Below are 22,737 nucleotides of genomic sequence, written 5' to 3'. Positions count from 1 at the left end.
TCTGAGATAACAATATACCAAGGTTTTATTGTTAAAATGCTTGTATATTCAAAAATACAAACAGAACTAAAATCCTTACTTTGTATGAGTTGCTTCTATCGAAACATCAAAGACACTTTTAAAGCAGAGGATTGCCTAATAATCGATGCTTTGCATGTCCTGAAATTACAGCATCTCTGACTCTGAGCACCCCATTGCTACAGAAAATATGCAGCAGCCACTGACACAATGAGAAAAAAGCAAGATTAAGTCTGGAATTCCAGGATTACGTCTGTGGGTCCTTCCTTCTGGTCAGTTTATGATTCTGGCGGAAGACTAAGAAGCCTAGTTCTCCCGAATCCTAAGAATAAAGAGCAATCGCCTTAGTTCTTCCTTCCTCTTTCTTCATTCCTACATCAGTTATGTTATTTAAGTTAAACTGCTGTAAATACTAGCTAGAAAATGTATTGAGTATCTAAGATACAACTATGTCTAGAGCAGTTTGCTGGGTGCACAGAGTTGAAGAAGGGTAGGTAGTGTTAGGAGGTAAGACTGAGAAAAGACAAGTTGATATCCTTGCGCTCTTGGTCCACAGAGCTGGGGTTAGCAGTACATTGTTCTCCACGAGCTGGCCTCATCGTCCCCGAGTCTTGTGTGCTCATTCTCTTCACTTCTGTCTCCAGGGCCTGACCATGAACCTCCCCTGGTAATTCTTGAAGTTCCTTTGTTTCTGGGGACCTGCCAGGCAAAGAGATACCTGTTTTCTCATCTAGTTGCTATTCTCTTTGCTTTCTTGGTTTGGGCATCACCTGGCATTTTGGGAAAGGAATTCCCTGTTGCAAACCGCATCCTTAGGAACTTCATCCTGAGCTTGGTAACTCACTAGGTCCCGAGGACGAGTTGTGTCATTTTGTTTAAATATCATATTTTCATTGAGTCCCCCTCAACACATGCACACTCATGTGCGTGTGCACACACACACACACTCCCCAAGCTCTCACCTACCTATGGGCCAATGGAGGGTGGAGACCCACATTCCTCATTCTGGTTCTTAAAGAATTGTATAAATGCCTCCACACCCACCTCCCGCTGTCTCCTCCATTCCCTGAAGTCTAATAGCTAAACAAACATAAAAATTGAGGTCTGGGTTTTGATGCTTTTAGAGAAAATTTTGCCTATAAAAAAGTTAAACACAGCAAGTAGTGAAAACAGTACAATGAATCCTCAACACCCATTTGCCCAAATTCAGTGTTTATGAAAGATTTTGTCTCATTTGCTTTATCTATACCTTCCCCCCTTTTGTTGAATTATTTTAAAGCAAATTTCAGATATCATATCACTGCACCTCTACTAATTTCCATGTACCTTTCTTTAAAATATGGACATTTTCGTATATAACTACCATGCTATCATTACATCCAACAAAAACAAGAACAGATTTTTGGCACCACTTAATACCCAGTCCCTAACCAAGTTTCCCCAACTGTCTCAAAAAGGGCTTTCGACAGTTAGTTGTCCAATTCAAGATCTAAACCAGGTTCACACTTTACATTTGGTTGTTTGCCTTTTAAACCTACTTCAGTGTAATTTCCTCTGTCCCCACAGCACTTCTCTTCTTCATGTCTTTGACTTCTTACAGTAAAAAGTCTAATTCCTAGAGGCTTCCCAAATTTCTAGATTTGTCCATTTGGCTTCTTAGAGGGCTATTCAACATGATTCCCTATCTTCTTTATTTCCGGAAGCTTGATTAGATTTAGTTTTACTTTTTTTTTAAGCAATAACATCCCAAAGGTGATGCCACAGGCTTTGTCGTGCCTCAGAAGGTCCAGAGGGTCTGGCTGTTGTACGTTTAGTGATGCTGAGATCGACCAGTGGGTTTAGGTGGTGACCACCTGATAGCATTCTGCGGTTTCTCATTAACTGTTCATTGTGTTAGTTTCGCCCATTGATAATCCCTGGTGAGCTCTGAAGAGGAAACTCTGTTACAGCAACAGACCTGGTTCACAATTTGCCTGCAACAGTCCATTACGTTTCTTTGCCCTGAACCCCCAGGAGACATGGCTTCCACTCATGGCTTTATCTCCAAGCCCTAGACAAGTGTTTCTCCAACCTAATGTGCATACAAATCTTGTTAATATTTAGATTCAGTCCAGGAGGACTGAGGTTCTGTATTTCTAATAAGCTCCCAGGTTATTCCATTATTACTGGTCTGTGGCTGCACTTTATGTAGCAAGGTTCTTGTGCATCGCTAACATCTAACATCCCACAGGAACCAGAAAGAGCTATAGGCTACTCAGAGATTTTTCCAGAAACTTTCTGATGGCTTATGCCACCTGGCCCTAAGAATCAGGGATGACATGTGAATTGGGCAACAGTATGGATCTCTTCTTCTAACATGGAAAACTAGGACTTGGGGACCTCAAAAGCCCTCCTTCATATGGCTGCAGCCTCCACTGCCCAAGCCCATGACAATCCCTTCCTGATGGGCTAGACTGTCACATCCTCCTCCTACCCTCAGGCCCCTCTCTGCCTGAAGCTCTGCCAACTGGAGATGGAAAAAATACAGTAAAAAAATGTTCTAAGCTCTTGTTGTGTCCAAAACCTAGTATACTGATAAGGGCATGGATCAGTATGTGCCACAGAGCCCTGCCTCCTACAGGACAGAGTACCCTGGACAATTTCAGGGCTTTCTGCCAGGACCACTCAGTATAGGGGAGGGAGGGGGCTGTACCAAGACCACAGTAAAAAAATGCAATCAAATCATCCCCACCGGTGAAGGCCATAGCTAATTGCCCCAGATATTTTGCTGTCTGAAGCTCAATGCTCCCAACTGGCTTATACTTATATCTCTTGACTTGATATCCTAAATTCATTGCCCAGTTTTAAGACCTGCTTTTGGCCCTTTTAAGCTTTAAGGTCCCTTCAAGTACCCTTTCTGGCATTTTGGATCCACCTCCCAATTTTCATGCATGGTTTCAGGCTCTGCTTATACTTGTGCTTGAGGTCTCAAGCCTTGAACAAGAACAGTTCTCTCCAGTCTGTAGCCCTGCAGATCCCACATCAGGCCACACCCAACTCAGGTATCCTTATGCAGAAGATGGGTGGGGATGGATTCAGGCTGTTGGAATTAGATTGAAGAACATCTCAACTGGTAGATTAGGTTTTGCTATGTGTACTGAGGAATTGCTGAAGGTTTTCAAACAGGGAAGGAGTCACCACATGATAGTAGGTTATTTGAATATATTTTTCCAGGCTGAGACACTTTCAAGAGTATACTGAGGCATCAACACTGAGCAAGCCTCATTAAAAACCTCAGAGAGAACATTCTGTTCTGCTGTAGCCCCAGCCATGGTCTCTGGCTTCTCATTTTGGCATGTTCCCTTGGGTAAGAGTTGTCTCTTCTCAGTCTATTTATAGTTCATTTAGATCATCAAAGTAACAATAAATTCCCAAAATAGGAAGAAATGCTCTGGTGATCAGTGGGATACATAAAAAGCATTTTTATACTAGAATAAAAATAAAGAGGGTAGTATTAATATAACATCCCACCACCACTCGCAGTCTCTCCATCAACCCAATATGTGTGGGGTTTTTTGTTTGTTTGTTTTTTTTGCTTCAAGACCTTTTAGACTTTGTCTAAAGTATTTTTCTTCTGCAAAGCCATTCCTGACTAAATCTACCACATTTTGTTACAGGAATAACTTCTTCACATTCAAGGCTAGGAGATGACATTATACAGACTTTGAAATGAGAGAGATCAAGATTTGAATCTCAGATTTGCCATCAAAAATAAGATCTGCTTACATTATCCAAAATAAGGGTCAAATTTATCACCTATATTATGGAGCATCCAATACTATGGTTTCACTGTTGATCTTTTTTTTTTTTTTTTAACCAAACACCAGTCTCCCACTTCTTTCTTGTTATAACAACTCTGATTTGTTCAAATATTGAGTGAAGATTCCTAATTTCACGAAGGGTGGATCCAACACCTTATTCATACTGGTCGTGTGACCCAGTTCTGGCCAATGAGATATAAGGCGAAGTCTGATGGGGCCTTCTGAGGAAGATTTTTCACTCCTGAGGCAAGTAAGTGCTCTGTCTACCTTCTTCCTGCTTCTAAACTTGGTTGTGTGAGGACATGATACTTTTTGCTGTGAGCGGCAGACCAGTGCAAAGACAATACCTAGAGCTCTAAGTTATGCAGCTGCCAATCAAATGCCAGCAACTGCCTCCCTTTGCTCCAGTCCCCAGACTTCTTCTGAGGCAAGACAGATTAACCAGTCTTGGGTAAAGCCCTTACTAGCCGGCTGCTCTTTGGCTTGCTGCTGAAAGCATTCTTAACGGTTATAATTACCTGTCTCATAGAGTCTATTAACACTTAAATAAGGAACCCAACTGGACACCTGGAATATAGAAGGTGCTCCACTAGTGCTTATAGAATTCATTTATTTACTCAACGTCGTTGATGAAGTCACTCCATTTGATGCTATCTCTCTCAAAGTTCCTCGAGTTGTAGAATGGGAAGAGTGCTCATGATTATTTGCCATTTATTCATCAAATATTTACCAAATGCTAGGTATAGCACCAAGCACTAGGGAGACAATGATAAGCCAACAATAGGCATCATCTCTGTCCTCACGGAGCTTAGAGTCTAGTGGAAGGGGATGGTTGATGATTAAACACCTCGTAAATAAATGTAAAATTACAACTGTGCTAAGTTTCAAGAAGGGGAGCAGGATGTTACATAAATAAATAATGGAGAAATGTATCTTCTCAGTATACCTATCCCTGACCTGGGAAAGCCCAGGAGGCTTCCCTGAGGATGAGATCATCGAGCAGGTTGTTCTGAGTGCAGGTTAAAAGCTAGTTAGAGAAGGAGGAAAAATAGCAAGAGTTTTAAGGAGACAGAAGAGTAAATGCAAAAACCCTGGGCAACAGGGAACATGATATGTTTGTAATTTGTACTTTTATCTTATGAATTAGTCTTATTTTGATCAAAATTTTATATGTATATGTATATATAGACTATGTGTATAAAACTACATAGTTTTAAAAGTCAAATAATTATACTGAATGATAATATTGACAATATTATTGATATTATTGAAAACCGACAATCTGTGCTTCATTTCTCCCCTCTTCCAATCTTACTCCTAAGAGGCAACACTTTTGAAAACAATTGTTATTATTACTGGATTTCATTTTTTAAAAAATTTATTTTATTGTTGTTCATTTACAGTTGTCTGCATTTACCCCCTCCCCCCACCACAACACCCCCCACCCCAGACATCCCCACCTCCTTCCCCTGCTTTCACCCCCACTTGGTTTTGCCCAAGTGTCCTTTATAGCTGTTCCTGAAAACACTTCTCCCCTTCCCCCCATTATCCCCTCTGGTTACTGTCAGAATGTCTCTGGTTATATTTTGCGTGCTTGTTTGTTTTGTTGATTAGGTTCCACTTATGGGTGAGATCATATGGTATTTGTCCCCCACCACCTGGCTTATTTCACTTAGCGTAATGCTTTCCAGTTCCATCCATGCTGTCGCAAAGGGTATGAACTCCTTCTTTCTTTCTGCTGCGTAGTATTCCATTGTGTAAATGTACCATATTACTGGAGTTCAAAAAAAAAATTCTACCATTTACTTCCAAATTTCTAGAAAATATACTGATTGATTAACCCAAAACACATATCCATTTTTTTTCTTGCTTGTCTCCACCTCAGGATTTGGAAAAGCTCTATATCCACTTTTCTAGCCACCCCTGCAGATAGTGGTGCCCCTGTGACCCGGTCCTGGCCAATGAAATGAAAGCATATAGAAGGCTTCCAATTTCAGTTCTGGCCTTGCTTTGCTGATAAATGGCATAGCTATGGGAACCACCCTTTCCCCTTCTTACTGCTCTTTCACAGCCTTTTACTTCCTCCATGCCCACACAACACCATCTTCCTCTTTCCACTTTCCCAACTAAATTTTATCACCAATTTTAGTGAATTACCATTCAGTAATTCTATTATTATTATCATATGACTATTGTTCACTGTTGAACCAAGTATGTACTAAGATTAATATGCTTATATTGCCATTCTTGTACATATTTCTCATCTGGAATTACTGACTGCTAAATATTTGCTAAATTTTCTCTGTACCTGTTGCTAATACTTTCCACACCCTCAAATGATTTCTCAATATATTTTTTCAAGATATTAAATTTAATACTTGGGTTCTACTTCCCCACCCCCACCCAGGGACCTCTGTTGAAAGAAGGTTTAGTTGCTCTCTAAGCCTGCTTGCTGCAAAGCCATCATTCGGACTTCCCTTGAACTTTCTCTTCTGTTGATTCCCTTGTTTTCTTAGTCTGAAGACATCCCTTTTTGGGTTCTCTCTTGGTCTTCCATGCCTTTTTTTTATACTCACCCAAGGACACTTCTTTTTTCATTGCCTTTAGAGAGAGTGGGGAGAGAGGAAAGGAGAGAGAAACATCGAAGTGAAAGAGAAAAATTGGTTGGTTCATAAGCTGGTTGCCTCCCGTATGTACCCAAATTGGGGATCCAACCTGCAACCTTTTAGTTACGGGGCCACACTGTAATGAACAGAGCCGCGCTGGTCAGGGCTGGTCTTCCTTCTTAATGGAGCACATCACCCAGTATTTTTCAGAGAAAGGGGGAATGAAGACAGTTTTGAGACTTTGCATTTCTGAAACAGAATTGTATTCTACTTTTATACTTCACTGATACCCGGCCTAGGCATAGAATTCAGTATTTAAAGGCATTGCTTTCTGACATTCTCAAGCTTACAATGTTGGGAAAGATTATACATTCTGATTCTGAATTTCTTGTGTCTGAACTGTTTCACTTTGCTCATTTGATTTTATTTTTACTCTCAGGAAAGGTCAGGCCAGAAATTTAATGATAATTGCTTCAATTTATGTCATTTAATAATGACCCACCTGTGCTGAGCAGGAGGTGGATCTATCAATTAGACTTGTAACTGCAGTTCTTAAAACTTGTATTTTTATCTATTCTCTAATGATTCACCCACCAATTTTTTCATTCGTTCTGAAACACCTACTAGTCACATGTTAGACTTTCTTGATTGATTCCGCAATTTCCTTATCTTTTCTTTTTTATTGCCTATTTTGCTGTCTTTGTTTTACTTTCTGGGAGATTTCCTTGATTCCATCTTCAAATATACTACAGAAGGCTCTATTTCAGCTTTTATATTTTAATGTCTACATGTTCTTTTTTATTTTCTCATTGTTGTTTCATTGTTTTTAAATAGGATGCTGTTCTCATTTCATGGATACAATATCTCCTTGTATATTAATAACATAGTCTTTATCCCACCTCTGCACTATCTGTTTTCCTCAGAATCGCCTTAGTTACACTTTTGTCCTGGTCTTTGTACTTCATTTTGTAGGCTTTCTCAAATTCAATGCACCATGTTTTTATGGGGCCATGCTTTCTGTTGAAGAGTTACCAACAGCCAGCCCAAACAACAGAAACGTGTCTATCCTGAAGGATATATGCAAACTTCAGCTAGCTGCTGGCTGAATTTCACACTGCTACTTCAAGAGCCTTCATAACAACTGTAAGTGTTCATGCCAATATACATATCCATGCAACCACGACACACAGAAGTGGCTTCACACCGCCGGAGAACTGCCATAACTCAGGTGGTTAAGGTACAAATCTCTATTTGATCTCAAAACGAGGCATCCAGGTACATTTCATTCTTTGCAAAATTTCTTCTTATGGATAATAGCTAATCAACCGACTTAGTGTTTTTTTAATACAGAACAGTCTGGGAGATACCACTCTTCATTGGCTCCACAGTAAATTCAATGACAAACCTATGGCAGCAGCCCTGTGTATGAGACCATGCAGTAGGCGAACAGGCAGCGGGCAGACTTGTTTGACTAGAATTGTAACCCTTGCAAACGTGATATTTCTGCCCAGGTGCTGCACAAGTGTCATCCTGCTCCCCAAGTCTCACTATAACAGACTTGCCATTATGACACTTTAGCATCAAATACTATATTTTTTACTTTAGAAAAATGGGATTAGCCGTCGTAATAGATGCCAAAGACCACTACTAAAATAAAACCAGAATTAAACAATGCTGTTTTTTCTGCCCTGGGAATTTAACTAAAGCTTTAATTTCATAAATGAAATAATTTAGTCTAAAAACAGTACTCTCTTATCACTAATGTTTTATGTGAAAATTTATTTTGTTGCTGCCACATAAAATGACCATCAAACTAAACTGTACTGAAACCCCAAAGTCTATGATGAATACTGTGGCAGATACCAGGTTTATTTATTTTTTCTTTTAATGTGCTAACTGCTCCAATGAAGGACAACCGTCAGCCATTATACTAAAAAATCACTAGTTTGGTGATGGAATAATCAAGACAGGTAAAATCTACTCTTACCTCATGGTTATTGAAAATGGTTGGAAAATTCTGGATCCAGCATAATTTAGGATGAATGCCTTCGATGGCTAAGGATGTACTACTTCCTCCTGTCAGTATAACGTTCAGGTGTGTTTCAAACTCTAATCCGTATCAGAACTGCCTGGAGGGCTTGTTGGAGACACAAACTGCTGCCCATGTCCTTGAGTTTCTGCTCCGGTAGGCCTGCGGTGAGGCGATGAGCATGCCTTTCTAACAGGTTCCCAGGTGATCTGATGTTGGTGGTCCATCCAGAAACCGGACTTTGGGAACCATGGCTGTACTCAAGTATTTATGGATACAGGTGTTTGGAGAGAGAGAAGTACACTCCTGTGATGGGTGTGGCAGGAACTTTCCCATTCATTTATAATTCTTCTGCCAAAAGAATAAAAACCCTCAGGTAACCAAGGTAATTCCATGACTGACAATTTAAAACAGTCCATAAGGACATTCTCCTTCAGTAACCTAACCAATCAGTACAGCAGTAGGAAGCCAGGTGGGGGGTACTAAGCTATCTAATCAAAGTTGGGACAGTTTGATAAAAGCTTCTAGACAATTTTGAAAATGTCTTAATATTGAAGATGATAGATTGACCCACAATTATTTATCTTCATGGTCTTCTGCAAAGGATAGTAAAGAAAGGCAGAAGAATAAATCCACAGGGACAAAGAGGAGAGAGGAGGGGTCATCCGCAAAAGATATATTTCAACACAGTTCTGAAAGATGGGGCGATGGAAGAGTGGAAACTGATTGAACAGAATAGCAGAAGTTACGGAGAAGTCAGTATGGAAACAGCTCAATTACCCGGTAAATCCCGAGTCACCTGGGTCTTGGAGATGCCGTAGATCATCAGATCATCACACTGATGAGAGGACCCAGGATCCCTAAAGCGAAGGAGAGATGAGAGGCAGGGGGCTGAGTGAATGTGGGCATTTAGTTGTTAGATCCTTAGGTCCCCTGACCCACTCCTTGCAGCCGGGTGATTACAACTCCCACAGCAGAAACAGGAGAGGGGCTTGTACACCATGCAGAATAAGGGCAGGAGTGACGTGTCTACAACAAAGAAAATGACGTCATGAAGACTGCATACTAAGCAGTGACTTGCCCAGACCCCTCTCTCACTATTTCCAGAATATTGGTAGCCAGGTGAATGCCCTCTCAGACACAAGAATGAAAATATTTCTTCTGAAAAACTGAATAGCCCAAAAGAAAAGACCTTTAATTCTGGTATTTGGGGGCTCCTCCTATGGAAGTGCCAGCTCTCACCAGATCACCATACATCAAACCCACCAGTGAGCAAGCACACTCACTCCCTCTCACTCTCTATACATGGAGACTCTGGTGGGACTTTCTTCTTCTTCTTTTTTCTTAATTTTTTTTTCTTGAGAGAGACAAAGAGAGGGAGAGAGAGAGAGAGAAACATCAGCCTGCTGTTTCACTTATTCATGAATTCACCAATTGACTCTTGTATGTGCCCTGACCAGGGATCGAACCTGCATCCTTTTTGTATCAGGATGATGCTGTAACCAACTGAGGTTTTCCTAAGAGGAAAGCTTCTAACATGATGGGACTAAAACAAATACATGGGAAAACGGAAGCAGAGAGAAGGCAGAAAGCAGAAGAAAACCCTATAGTAACTGTCCTCAAAAGATAGAAGAAATTATTGCAACCATGACATTATCCTGGAATTCTATGAAAAAATAACATAAAATGTGAAAAGATCTCTTAGAATAGCTGAGAAAAACACTTCAGCAGAAAGTAAAATAAGGAACTATTCCCCCATATAGAACGAAACACGAAGAGATGTCCAAAGGAAAGAAAAAAAGTCCTAAGATTAATCCAGAGGATTCAATATCCAACTAAGAGTTTCAAAAAAGAAGTGAGTGGACAATAGCTGAGGCCTCACTTTGTTCTGGGCACCTTTCTAAGGGCTGAGATCTATCAGTGAGGAAGTTATTATTATTCCCCTTATAAGATGTATACATACATATATGCATATTATATTATGATAGGTGAGGAAACTAAAGCACAGCAAGAATAAGTGACTTGCCAAGGTCATGTAGGAGAGGCATGATTTGAACTTAGGCAAATCTTTGCTATGGAGTACCCAGCACATAATTGTGAAATTTCAGAATATTAGACATAGATGGATTATTTAAAAACTTTTCAGGAAGAAAAATTCCAGGTCATAAAAAGATGAAATAAGGGTAGCACTGAAATTCTCAACAGCAACACTGGATGCCAAAGATAAAGAGAGCAACTTTTATAAACTTATGAAAAATTTCTCCTTATTATTCCCGTCTCCATTGGGACAGAAGGATAAAAGACTTGGAGGGATGTTGCCAAGGTGGGAAATGAATTGACTGATCATTTGGAAAATAAAATTGAGAGTTATTTGATAGATATGTTGTAGAAAAAATATCAGGATGGATGCATAACAAAGTAAATAGATAAAAGATTTTATAAGAAAGAAAACAACCATAGTACACCAGTATGCTCTGCTGACTGGTACATCCACAGTCACCAACTGCTTACAACCCCTAAAGTGTGAAAGAGCTATTCTGGGAAAATGGCAGAAGGGGAAACTGGGTGGGTTGTGAAAGCTAAATTCTTATCTGAGACAACAGGTAGTTAAAGTGCGATAACTAAATGAATAAATCGAGATAGCAGTATAAATTATTTGGAAATCGGGAGGTATATGCATGACAAAAGAGACAGGTCAAAATGGAATGCGGTTCCCTCTAAAAAGGAGATTAAGACAGTAGAGGAGAGGTGAGTAGTGTATAATCTTAAAATATAGTCTTTAACAATGTGTGTACTTACACTGTTGTAAAAAGAATAACATTTTGAAATTCACTTGCTGAGAGTGAAATCTTGTTTCATAACGTACTTTTAAAGGAAATATCTGATCCATAAAGATTAAAATAGAAGTTGTAGGGTAAGGTTTTCACGTCCTCCTTCAGTTCCACAATTCATACGTGTGGGCTAGATCCCTATCAAAACTTCCACAACTACTCTTGGGGAGCTGTGATTGTAAATTAATTATACCTTTGCTAATTCGAGTTGTTTCCAACCAGGTGACAGAACCACAAAGAAAGTCACTTTCATCCTGAATTGTTTCCGTAGCAACCATATTAAGCTGGAAAGATAAAGCACCTTTGTAGTAGTAGCTGCTTCTGTTGGATTACAATGTAAATGTTGATGTCTGCCTGGAAACGTCAAAAGACAACGGGAACGGACCGGGTGGTTGTTTGCAGCTCTGGAATCCCAGGCTGCGAGTCGGGATGGAAGAGGTGCTCCTGGGCCATGTTAGTGTCTATTCAACCAAATCTCCTCACCCCACCAAAACTACGGCCACTACCCTTGTGCCCGGCCCAGGAAAGGATGCTCACCTCTTTGAAAATCTGTAATCTACGTGGTATTTTTTACACTTCGGGACACGAAAAGTGTTTGTGGTGGGTAAGAATGTTAAAAATGAAATTATGCAACAAATCCGGCAATCGTTGCGCTTTCCCCTCCTCCGAGCACAAAGTCAACTTCAGCCCCGTACTTTCGGACGCTGTCCGACAGTCCTTTTAAGGTGGACATTAAAGGCCTGTGCTGCGCATTTGATTCCGGTTGGCTTGGGATACCCGAGTTCAGCTCTCCTTAGTTCTTCCGTTCCACCCACAATCCCTAGTGGTTGCAGGTGTTGCTTTTTTTCTCCCCCCTGGTTCCTTGTCTCCTCCAAGCCCCCCAATCCCCCCGCTCCCGCCACACCCCCGGTGGGCCAACGGGAAGAAGGAAAACAGCGTGAAGTCTACTCGAGGCACTGACCCTCCACTCCCACGGGCTGCCGCAGCGCAGCAAACGTGCCACCGCTCCACTCAGGTAAACTTCGGAGTGAGTTACCTGCACTTGGAGAAGGGCCTTACCTGAGCGCGCCTCTGCCAATGGCAGCTCACCTGAGGGAGCCCCACAGCCAATCACCGCGCAGCTCGTCCCTCGGGCTTGTACCCTTTAGTGAAAGAATTCAGCTCCTTGCGAGAAAGTTACCTGTGGCCGACCAAGTCCGCCACTTTCTGCTCTGTGACTGCCCACTGCCACGATCCAGGAGGACTCCGCGCCGCCCGGCCGCCTCCGAGCCCGGGCCCCATGTGAGGGGCCCCTCCTTATCCCACCTTTCCGGCTAGGTGAGGGCGCGAGCGGGCGAGCGAGCGAGAGTGGTGAGGGGGGACGGAAAAGCAGAATTACCTGTAGCTCTTGTTCTGCCATCTCGGGCGCTCTCACACACCTTCACCTGCACAGACTTGAAAGTCCAGTTTCACCAGAGGCTGAGGCTCCAGGAAAAGGGGAGCGAGTTCATTGGATCAAACATGTCACAAGAGTCGGACAAGTAAGTGGATCACACGCGCCGGCTGCTGCTACTACCACTTTGGGCTGATGGCAACTGGTTTGTTATGTTTTTGCTTTATTTTTTTTTTTCCAAGTGGCTATTGTTGCTATTTTTCCCTTTTTCTTTTTGGTGTAACCGGACTTTTTTCAGATTGGGTTTCTACCCTGGTTAACGGGAGAAACCCTACAGTACTGTGAATGTCGAATCCCCCCTTCGGGCCTTGGTAGTACCAGTAGGTTCTCCTCTTCTCCTTCCTCCCTGAAACAGGGGCTCCACCCCCGCTTCCCAGGGCGAGCGCTTGGATGTGGGCAGAGGTTTGGGGAGAGGAAGGCGGGAGGCCTGCTATCCCCCTCTCTTTTAGTGGCTCCCACCACTTCAGGCTTCTGGGGCCATTTGGAAATTGGGCTGAGTTCCTTCGATTTGCCCAAAGGGCCTGCTGGAAAAGCGGCTCTTGGCGGCTTTTGTGTGAGCGCAACAAAGAGCCTTTATACTGCAGCAGAAACGGCCATCTTCCCGCACTAGGGCAGGAGGGTGTGCGTGTGCGCGCCCCCGACGCGGGGCGAGGCGCGGGGGCGACCGGGGTCCTGGGAGCGGCCCGGCACCGCCCCTCGACCCCTGCCCGCTCCCACTCCTGCCGCACCCCCTCGCCCCGCATTGTTTGGCGACTTCGCGCCGGTGCGCGAGGACGTGGCCTTTGGGAAACGAGGGGAACTGATTTGAGGCATCGAGCTGGCGCCTCGGCGGGACGCGAAGGGTCGCCTGAAGCTTGCGGAGTCTCCCCGCGTCGGGACGCTGTCTGAGCGGCCCTGCGCGCCCGCGGCCCAGCCGCAGCCCCGCTGGCCCCGGCGCTCCACGCACACGGCCGCCACCTCGGGCGTGGCTGGCGGGGCTGCACGGTGGCTCCGGGTCCTCTCGGGACCTCTCAGGTGGAAAGGCCGGAGACCGGGGCGGCGAGGTCGACTGTCCGTGCTTTCAAGGGCGAACGGGGAAGCGCGTCCTTCCCGTCCGGGACGGGGACTCCAGACTCGCGGGCGATCGGCGGCCTGAGCCGCGGGTTGCCGGGTGCGGTCGCGTCCAGGCGGCCTCCCCGCAGGCCCGGTCCCTGCCTTCGGGAGGGCTTTGTGCTGGCAGGCGGAGGTGGGGCCGAGGGCGGGCTCGGGAGGGAGCCGGAGGTGGGTCCTGCGGCCTTCCTTGGGATTCGGTGGCGACACTCCCTTCCCCCTCCTCTGAGGGCGTCGCGCGCTGGGAACTGGCTGTCTTAGTCCAAGTGCGTAGTGTCCACCTTTTCGCTTTCCCTGGTAACTTTACCCAGGTGGTGTGGCTACCCCCAAGGAAACCTTCCTAAGGCTGTCTGCTCCAGGGGAAGGGCAGGGCGCCCAGAGGCCGCGGGCCGCCGGCGCCTCTCCGTGCAGCAGCGGCCCGGCGCCGTTCCCAAATTGAGGGACTCGGGGGGCGGAGGGAACGCACTGCGGACCTGTCCCGGGGTTGAAGGGAGAGACTGTCCTCAAAGTGAAGCCACTGGAAGGGTAGGCACATCTACCAACGCACGCTGTCATGCTTTTAAAAGTCCACCAAGTGTCTGTACCACTTGACCTGCCAACGAAAAGTAGCTGCGTGCTGCACACCAGAGGGGAATCGCTAAGGCTACAGACACAGGAAGAGAGAGGGCAGGAGCAGGGGAAGGAATAGGAAGGTGTTTGACTATGAAAACCCCTACGCTCACCTTAAAGTCTCTCTGTGACTTTTAAGAAATCTCTACTCGATTTTGAAAACTTCGGTAGCCAAAAGCCTGGATGACAGCAGGGTTTTGGGTTTGTTTTGATCTTTGTGTCAAAAATAGTCGCTAATCTTAGGGAATAGAGGATAAGACTTATTATAATTCCTTAATTAAATCACACAATTAACATTTGGTTGTACTGTTTAGTTTTGTGATACAACACGACTTGAACGAATTAAGAATGAAAACGGGTGGGTTTTTATTTTCACCTGTTACACTTAGCACCAAGAAGGACAACTAATTTAGTATTGAAATTAAGTTCTAAACGCTAGCAATCTGGTTTGACTACAATGCATTACCTAATTTTTATGATGATAACTATCTAGGATTACATACATATACATACATTTAATGAAAGTAGCTTTTATCTATTCATGGTTTCCAAGAGTTAATTTTGTATCCTGGGAAAGGCAGTACTAACAAATGCTGCAAAGAAAAACACCCTTGGACCGCACTTGCCTCACTCTGCTTGGACTACCGAGAAATGCTGGAAATTAATAACTGAGTTTTGGATCATTTTTTGCAAATGCTAGCCTTGTTTTCTTACTATTCTAATGGAAGGCTGGCGGGCATAGGTCTAGGTTTTGTGTACCTGAAGTTTATGCCGTTGTGTGTGTTAGGAGGGGAAGGGGTGCGGGCTCTTAAGGAAAAGAATACTTGGAGCAGTTGCTGGGACTTCCTGCCACGGCAAGCGAGAGGTCCTGAAAGCTCCAGCTTTTTCAGCTTCCAGGTGCTTCCACCCAGAAGGCCTGACTGTATTTTCTGAAGTACACAGGAGTACACACAGGATATTTTTTCCATGAACCTATCAAAGTGTAGGTAATCTTTTGGATAGCATTCGAAAATAAATTCAGTTAGCAAGTCCAGGTGGAAATTGTAGCATCATCTTTTTTACTGTTATGGGCTTTTCAGATTGAAATGTCCTGCTTTTTATGTTCTGCAGTGTTGATACTATTGCTAATTAAAGCAAAATATTTTTAGGACCGTTTGTCTTGGTACATATTTTAAAATTCTCCGTTCCCCCTTTCTTATGAAGATTTATGACCTTTGTCAACAAGCAAGTGTATTCTAGCAAGGCAATGATAGATTTAGAAACTATTATTTTACTGCTGTATGTAATATATGTTCAGAGAGTATAATTTCATTTGATAACCCACAGGTATTTTTCATTACATAAATGTGTTTTCTGACTGCCCACTGTTTGCAACATGTTCAGGTAGGCAGGATAGGAGAATAAGAAGATGTGGAAGATGGGCCATGTCCCGAAGAAGCTTATACTCTAGTGGAAGATGAGACATGAACAGATGTAATTTCTTAAAAAATTGCAGTCGACATACAATATTATATTAGTTTCGGATATGCAACATAGTGATCAGGTATTTATATTACTTACAAAGTGATCACCGCAGTACGTCTGGGACCCATCTGACACCATACACAGTTATTACAGTATTATTGACTCTATTCCCTATGCTGTACTTCTATTTTTATAACTGGCAATTTGTTCATTTGAATCCCATGCCCTTTTTTACCCATCCTCCCAAAAGCCCCCTGCCACCTGGCAACTATTAATTTGTTCTTCGTATCTGAGTCTGTTTGTTTTGTTTATGTGTTTTGATTTTTAGATTCTGCATGTAAGTGAAATGGTGTGGTATTTGTCTCTGACTTACTTCACTCAGCATAGTGCCCTCTAGGTCCATCCATGTTGTTGCAAATGGCAAGATTTCATTCTTTTTTTTATGGCTGACATTTCATTAGGTAATGTACCACATCTTTATCCATTCATCTACTGACGGACACTTAGGTTGCTCACGTATCTTGGCTGTTGTGAATGACACTGCAATAAACAAAGGGGTGCTTATGTCTTTTCAAATGAGTGTTTTGGATTCTTTTGGATAAATGACCAGAAGTGGAATTGCTGGGTCATTGGGAGTTCTAACTTTCTGAGGCGCCTCCATACTGTTTTCCATAGCGGCTGCACCGGTTTACGGCCCCACCACCCGTGCACGGGAGTTCCTCTTCTCTCCATCCTGGAAGGCACTTGTTATTTGTTGATTTATTGATGATAGATATTCTGACAGGTGTGAGGTAACATCTCACTGTGGTTTTAATTTGCATTTCCCTGATGCTTAATGATGTTGAAATGAACAGACATAACTTTAATTAAAGCAATCCTTAACAAGTTACTAAAAGAAAATACAATAGTGTTTATTAGGCCATAGGATAAATCCCCCTGCTCCCTACCCACCCCACTCTTTGTCTTAGGACAATTACTTTTAGTCATTCTGTGTACTTTTATCTTAAGGAGTCTGGCCATTATTCTAGAAAGAGAACAGAAAATGCCCAAAGTTATAGGTATTTCATGTGGATAACCTTTTAAGTAATGGAATGAAACATTTTAATTAAATGTTTACTCCTTAGTTTTATGAAGGCATATGTTTGTTTACATTTGGCTATATAAAATATAAAATCCCTCCCTAAAATATCTTTATATATAAAATATCTTTTAAGGTCACAAATATTAAGAATTAATCATATTTCTTAAGCCACTAAAAATATGCAGTCATTTATTCAATGAATACATCTTGAGTGTCACTATAGACCAGGCATTGATCCTGACATTGAGGTTCACTAGTGAGTAGGACAAAGTCCCTACCCTCATGCTGCTTACATTCTGGTTGTGGAAAACAAACAGTAAATTAATCAAGAAGTAAATACATAATAAATTAGATGGTGATAAGTGCTATGAAGGAAAGCAAAACAGGTTAGAGGGATTGAGAATAAAGGGGTCAGGGATAGCCTCTCTGATGAGAAGACTTGAGCAGAGACCTAAAGAAAGTGAGGGGTAAAGCGCTGAAGATACCTAGGATAACAGTGCTTCTTACAGGCAGATGGAAGAGCAAGTGCAAAGGCCCTGAGCTGGGCAAGTGCTTATTAGCATGTGCTAGGTCAGAAAGGAGTCGAGTGTGGGTGAAGCAGAGGGGTAGAGAGATTATAGTCCCATTAAGTAAACTAATATAATCAACTCTCTACTTACTACTATACTAAAAAACAGACAAAGTTATATTCATAAGTGGTCCTGGCAGTCAAGAGGTGAGTAAATAAAGAATCAGCTAATAACATCAGTCTTATGTTTTCCTAGATCATCACCGGTTTAATGGTTAGGGTCTAGTGTTCTCTTCCCTACAATAGATTGAATTCTGCATGCTCCTTAATTTAGAGATGAATGAATGAATGCATTCTAGAAGAACTTTGGGAATGAGAACTGAAGAGGAGGGACCACCTACAGGTAGCGTTTGCTCTGACAATCCTGCTTCCCTAAAACTTCATGTATCACACCACTCTTCTGGGACTATCTCAGTTCATCAACATTAGCCTTCAGCAAAATAAGGCTTACCTTTCCTGCCTTCCTCTTGACCTCATTCAATTTCTGCAAACTTGTGTCTATTAAAAAATATAAGCTAGTTCACTGTTTGAAAGCAGGACATTGCAAACAGTGTGCTTTGGTTAGTTTTGCATCTTCAGTGAAGTACAATAAGCTAATACACAGGCAGATAACGTATCCAAAAAATAAGAAGATGCTAGGGAACAACAGGAAGAGCTGGATTAATTTTTAAAAGTTGAAGATAATTACGTATGTCCTTAATAGTAGAACTCTCCATACAGATCATTTAAATGGCCATTTCCCAAATTCATCGGATTACAAAAATATCACCTGAGACACTCAGTGAAACTACAGACACCGAGGCCCCACCCCAGGACTGTGGAATCAGATTCTCCAGAGAGGAGCCAGGGCATCTGCATTTAAACAATGTCCTGGTACTATTTGTGATTGGGTTAGTAAGCCAAATAATGCTTTAAGTGAATACTTCTATAATCAATTCAATTTATATGCAATTTCTCAGGTGTTTATCAGTATGTAATTGAAATGAAACCTGCGGGTTTATTTTATGTTTATTACAATGCTTTTGGATGAGTGGCTTCTGATACAATAAGTTGGTGTAAGAAATAGGCCTTCTCTCAACATCATTTGCTTTGCTTGCTTGCTGAATGGCCCCTTCTGGAAGAATGGGGTAATTTTGACAGGTCAGTATTTCCAGAGCCATGAAAGACGTGAGTTGCCATGATGTCACCTGTGTAGGCCTCTGCCAGGCACGTAGCTCAAGGTCAAGGTCAGGTTTTAGGCTGGATCCCACTCACCAGGGAGCTGGGTTGGAGTTAGAAGGCCAGTGTTGTCTTCCTATAGTTTCACATTAGAATCCAAAACTAACGTTCATTTTTCTGGGGATAGTCATTTCATTGAATTTAAATTCGAGTTTGCAGCCCAAAGTCAAAGACAAGAAGGTCCGATCTGGTGTTGGTCCCTGGTGAAATGATTTAATGAGATGCTGGTTGCAGTTTCATTTTTAGGGCTAATGGTAGCTTGAAGTAGTGCCCTGGTGAGACGGTACCAGGCCTTCTGTTGGCCTGTAATTAGGTCCTCTTTTAAACTGACTGTGGAGATGAAGCCACTCAACTGGGCACCGTGCCATCCGATTTAAGGAGGATTAAAGTAAGTACTGAGGCAGCCAGTGAAGAGCCATTTCTACTAGACTCTGCAAAGTCAGGGAGACTTTAAACAAGCAGCCAGGTAAATCAAACAGGCATAGGGACATGGGAATGACAGCAAAAACCAATAACCCCAACAAGTATTTGTTTGAAATCTACAAATAAGTTAAGAAAAAGTTATTATTTTGATGTCGGTTATTAAATCTTTTTAAAAAAGATAGTGTAAGCAAATGCTTCAGTTCCTCTTCGTGACTCTCATAGAACTAGGTATCCATCTGATTAAAAAATGAGTAATTTGGTTAAACAGTATTTTCAATCTCTCTTACTTCCTCCCTTGTGTGAACCAACATTTTCTCCTCCTTCCCTCCCTCCCTTTCCTTGGTCTGTCTCCTGATGCCGCTCTTCTGATTTTTTCCCTCCTATATTATACTTAGTCGACACATCCACAGCTTCTATGCACAGAGATCAGTGAGAATCAGATTTTAGGTGTCATTTTAGTCAGTGAACTTTGTTGCACTTCCTTCATTTACAGTACCAGCCACCCATCTTTATTACCTGAGCCAAGATGGAAGGTGATGGCCGAAGGTGATGTCCCCCCATCTAACTCAAGTCAACTCAGTTTAACGTTAGGAAATGTTTAAGTTCTTTTTAATGTAAGAAAAGCCTCATCCTAAGTTAATTATAGTCTCACTTATGATACTTGGCACTCACTTTGGGGTGTGGATACTCTCTTCCTTTTCAAAAGATATTCAAGGATTCCTGCTCAATTATTAAAAACTAGGTCTAAGCTGAAATAGAGTAGCTCTTGGTTTGGCAAACTTGCCCAGAAAAAATTCCTTAGCGAGCAGCAACAGGCTGAATGGGAATTTTTGCTTTGGCTCAGGACTAGTGGGTGGCTTAGTAATAACAGCATGAACCTGGGAGTCCCTCAGACAGCTTCCCAGGTCTTCAAATTCAGGTACCCCAAATTCAGATTCACCCTGCCCCCCACCTGCCCTGCTTGCCTATTTCTATCCTTTAGAGCAGCGATTCTCTTGTGCTGCAAGAATTTTTCAAATATGCACTACCTGACTGTTTAGTCTGGAACACTGACCCCTTTTCCCTTTGATTGTCAAGTAAAAAAGTGACAGCAGCCAACACAACAGTAGGTCTGTGTGAATGAATCAAAATTATACCTATTTTTTTTTCGGATTGACAAAAAATACAACATTTTTTTGGTGTGCCACAGAATTTGAGTAGTTCATGTGCGCCATGAGATGAAAAAGTTTGCAAATTGCTGCTTTAGAGAGATCCCAGCTCCTTGGTTCGGACAGGTAGATGCTGGTTGATCTACCCATCCATCCCTCCATCCATTGCTGGAATTTACATTTTATGATGTAAGTCTTTTAAAGGTAAATAGTAAAAAGGACTGAACTATAACAGGTTAAATGGGATAGAAGCAAGAAAGTACGTCTTTGGGGATCTGCCTCCACCCTCTCCCTCCATTTTATTGGTAAGAGAGTTAAGTGTTTCAGTTTGACACGTTTTGGTGACTAACAGGATGAAAGTAGTATTATTCCTAAAAACAGTACATTTTGATTTGTCATATACAATACCAACCATATACACATTTTTAGAGTGCTGTGGAAAATACTAGAAAAGCTGGTACATTTCATGGGATTTCAGTGTACATTTTGACCATAAGTTGGGTTCAGAGATGGAGCATGTGAGGGGGCTTGCAGGGGAAGGCCACTGCTTATTTTACTTGGTAAAGAACATGGCAGTGAACTTTCTGGGGAGCACTCCTAAAGTGAGCTGACTTCACTTCCACTTCTAAGGAAATGTTTCTGTTACAAGTGTGAACACAGACACCCTCCAGAGCGGAAAAGGAAAGCAGGATTCTCCCGTTGCCTCTTTCTATTTTGGCAGCTGCCTTTCATCTGAACGCTGAATGTGCGAGTACAACGCACCCTCACGGCCAGAAGCTTTCATTTTTTAAGGTTCCTGAATTTAGACTGGGGTTCTAGAGAAGGGGAAGGTTGAAGGGCAGGGAAGAATGGAGAAAGGAGAGGATGAGAGGGAGCAGAAAATCATTTCCTCAGTTAGTAGAGTCACTGTGTCCCTGCTGGGTTCTAGGGAGGGGTGATTATGTGGCATTTGTCCTCCTGGGGAGTTGCTTCTAACTTGAAGCCTAGAACCCTGGCTGTAGGAAGCAAGGCTGAGAGATCACACAGGGCTGAGGTCCAACCAAGCATAGGATTTGGAGGGAAAAGTTTGCTTGGAGAAAGGTGCCTTACATTATTTCTTCTGTGTTGCACATTGGGTTATAAGAATGAGTGAAAATCTGAAGTTTTGATTAACTTGAAAAAACATGCTGTCTTCTTTTTTGTAGGGAGATTGAAAACAGGGGAAGCATTGCCTATTTCCTCCTTAAAATACAAGGTGGGGCAAAAGTAGGTTTGTGTTTGTTCACATGAAAAATAATACAATAATTAAGCAATAACAATACAAAAATAAACCCTGTTTTGCTTACTTGCAACTGTAAACCTACTTTCCCCCACCTTGTATGAACACAAGTATTAGAAATACCTGTTTAGGATTCTGATCACATTACTGTTAGGGTGGACTTCCCTTTCCACATTCACCCCAAATCATTGTTTCTAGTTCTCAGTTCAGTGAGCCCCATAAAATAACTGCTTTCTGTAATCCTGCTTTCCCGGATTTAACTTTTCAAAGAAGCAAGAAACAAAGGTAGCTTTTGCCTCTTTCCTGTATTGCCAAAAACATAATTAACATAAAATCAGAGGATTCTTTCTCCGACTGGCTTATTTCAATTAGCATAATGCTCTCCAGGTCCATTCCACTCATATGTGGAATCTAATGAACACACTGAACTAACAAGCAAGATGGAGACAGACTCAGAGAGAGCAGGCTGACAGCTGTGGGGGGTTGGGAGGCTGAGTGGGAGGAGCATGGAGGGGTTCAACAAAAAAGAAAAAAAAACTCGTGGACATGGAAAACAGCATGGTGATGGCTGGGAGGAGAGGGGAATGTTACCGAGGGACATGGAGGAGGACACGGAGGGGAGATAAATGGTAATAGATGAAGACTTGACTTGGGGTGGAGAACACACAATACAGTGTACAGATGGTGTGTTATGGAACTGTGCACCTGAAACCTGTATCATTTTGTTAACCAGTGTCACCTCAATAAATTCAATAAAAAGGAAGACAACCGAAGATCAGAGGATTCTTCTTTAATTATTTCTCATCTGTAAAATGAAGTCAAACTAAATGATCTCTGAGGAGAACCACCTGCTCCAACATTCTGTGGGTCTTCTGTTCTCCCTCCAGAGGGCTCGGGGTGGGGAGGGGTGGGGAGCATGGGGGCTCACAGAGAGCAAGGGATGTTAGCAAGGTAGGAGAGTACAGGGCACGGTGGGACCTGCTTCTGTCCCCTTGCCCCCACACTCCTTTACCAGAATAAAAGGTGGTCTGACTAAGATGACAAAGAAACAGACTTCTGGTAGGTGGGAAGATTGCAGAGGGCCACGTGGAATTCAGAAGGGCAGCTAGGTGGTAAAATCAAGGGTTTGCCTGGAGGATCCCTGCACAGCTCCACTGGATTGG

General features: G+C 42.6%; 1 protein-coding gene and 1 long non-coding RNA gene across 7 annotated transcripts in view; one reads left to right on the top strand and one right to left on the bottom strand.

The window, feature by feature from the left end:
• Positions 1-651: 651 nt before the first annotated feature.
• LOC112315415 (uncharacterized) lies at positions 652-12,752 on the bottom strand. 3 transcript variants are annotated; one of them, XR_006652848.3, is made up of 4 exons: positions 12,344-12,481; positions 9,234-9,313; positions 8,412-8,804; positions 652-717 (listed from the first exon to the last, which is right to left on the bottom strand). It is a non-coding gene; the product is annotated as an uncharacterized lncRNA (long non-coding RNA). The 3 variants fall into 3 exon arrangements; XR_008427529.2 differs by lacking the exons at positions 652-717; positions 12,344-12,481 and adding exons at positions 6,169-6,419; positions 12,663-12,752; XR_002975895.3 differs by lacking the exon at positions 652-717 and adding an exon at positions 6,169-6,419.
• GRHL2 (grainyhead like transcription factor 2) overlaps positions 12,469-22,737 on the top strand; it is a 131,916-nt gene continuing 121,647 nt past the window's right edge. For 2 of the 4 annotated variants that reach the window (XM_045181534.2, XM_053930185.1), the window contains exon 1: positions 12,670-12,804. In XM_045181534.2, the coding sequence (XP_045037469.1) occupies positions 12,785-12,804 (20 nt within the window). In that variant the 5' untranslated portion in view covers positions 12,670-12,784. Of the gene's footprint in view, positions 12,602-12,669; positions 12,862-22,737 lie in introns of those variants that run through there. The other 2 variants (XM_045181537.2, XM_045181535.2) reach the window with 2 other exon arrangements.

The sequence above is a fragment of the Desmodus rotundus genome, chromosome 8, assembly GCF_022682495.2.
Source record: "Desmodus rotundus isolate HL8 chromosome 8, HLdesRot8A.1, whole genome shotgun sequence".
NCBI classification, from domain to species: Eukaryota; Metazoa; Chordata; class Mammalia; order Chiroptera; family Phyllostomidae; genus Desmodus; species Desmodus rotundus.
This window is presented reverse-complemented; position numbering and strand designations above follow the sequence as displayed.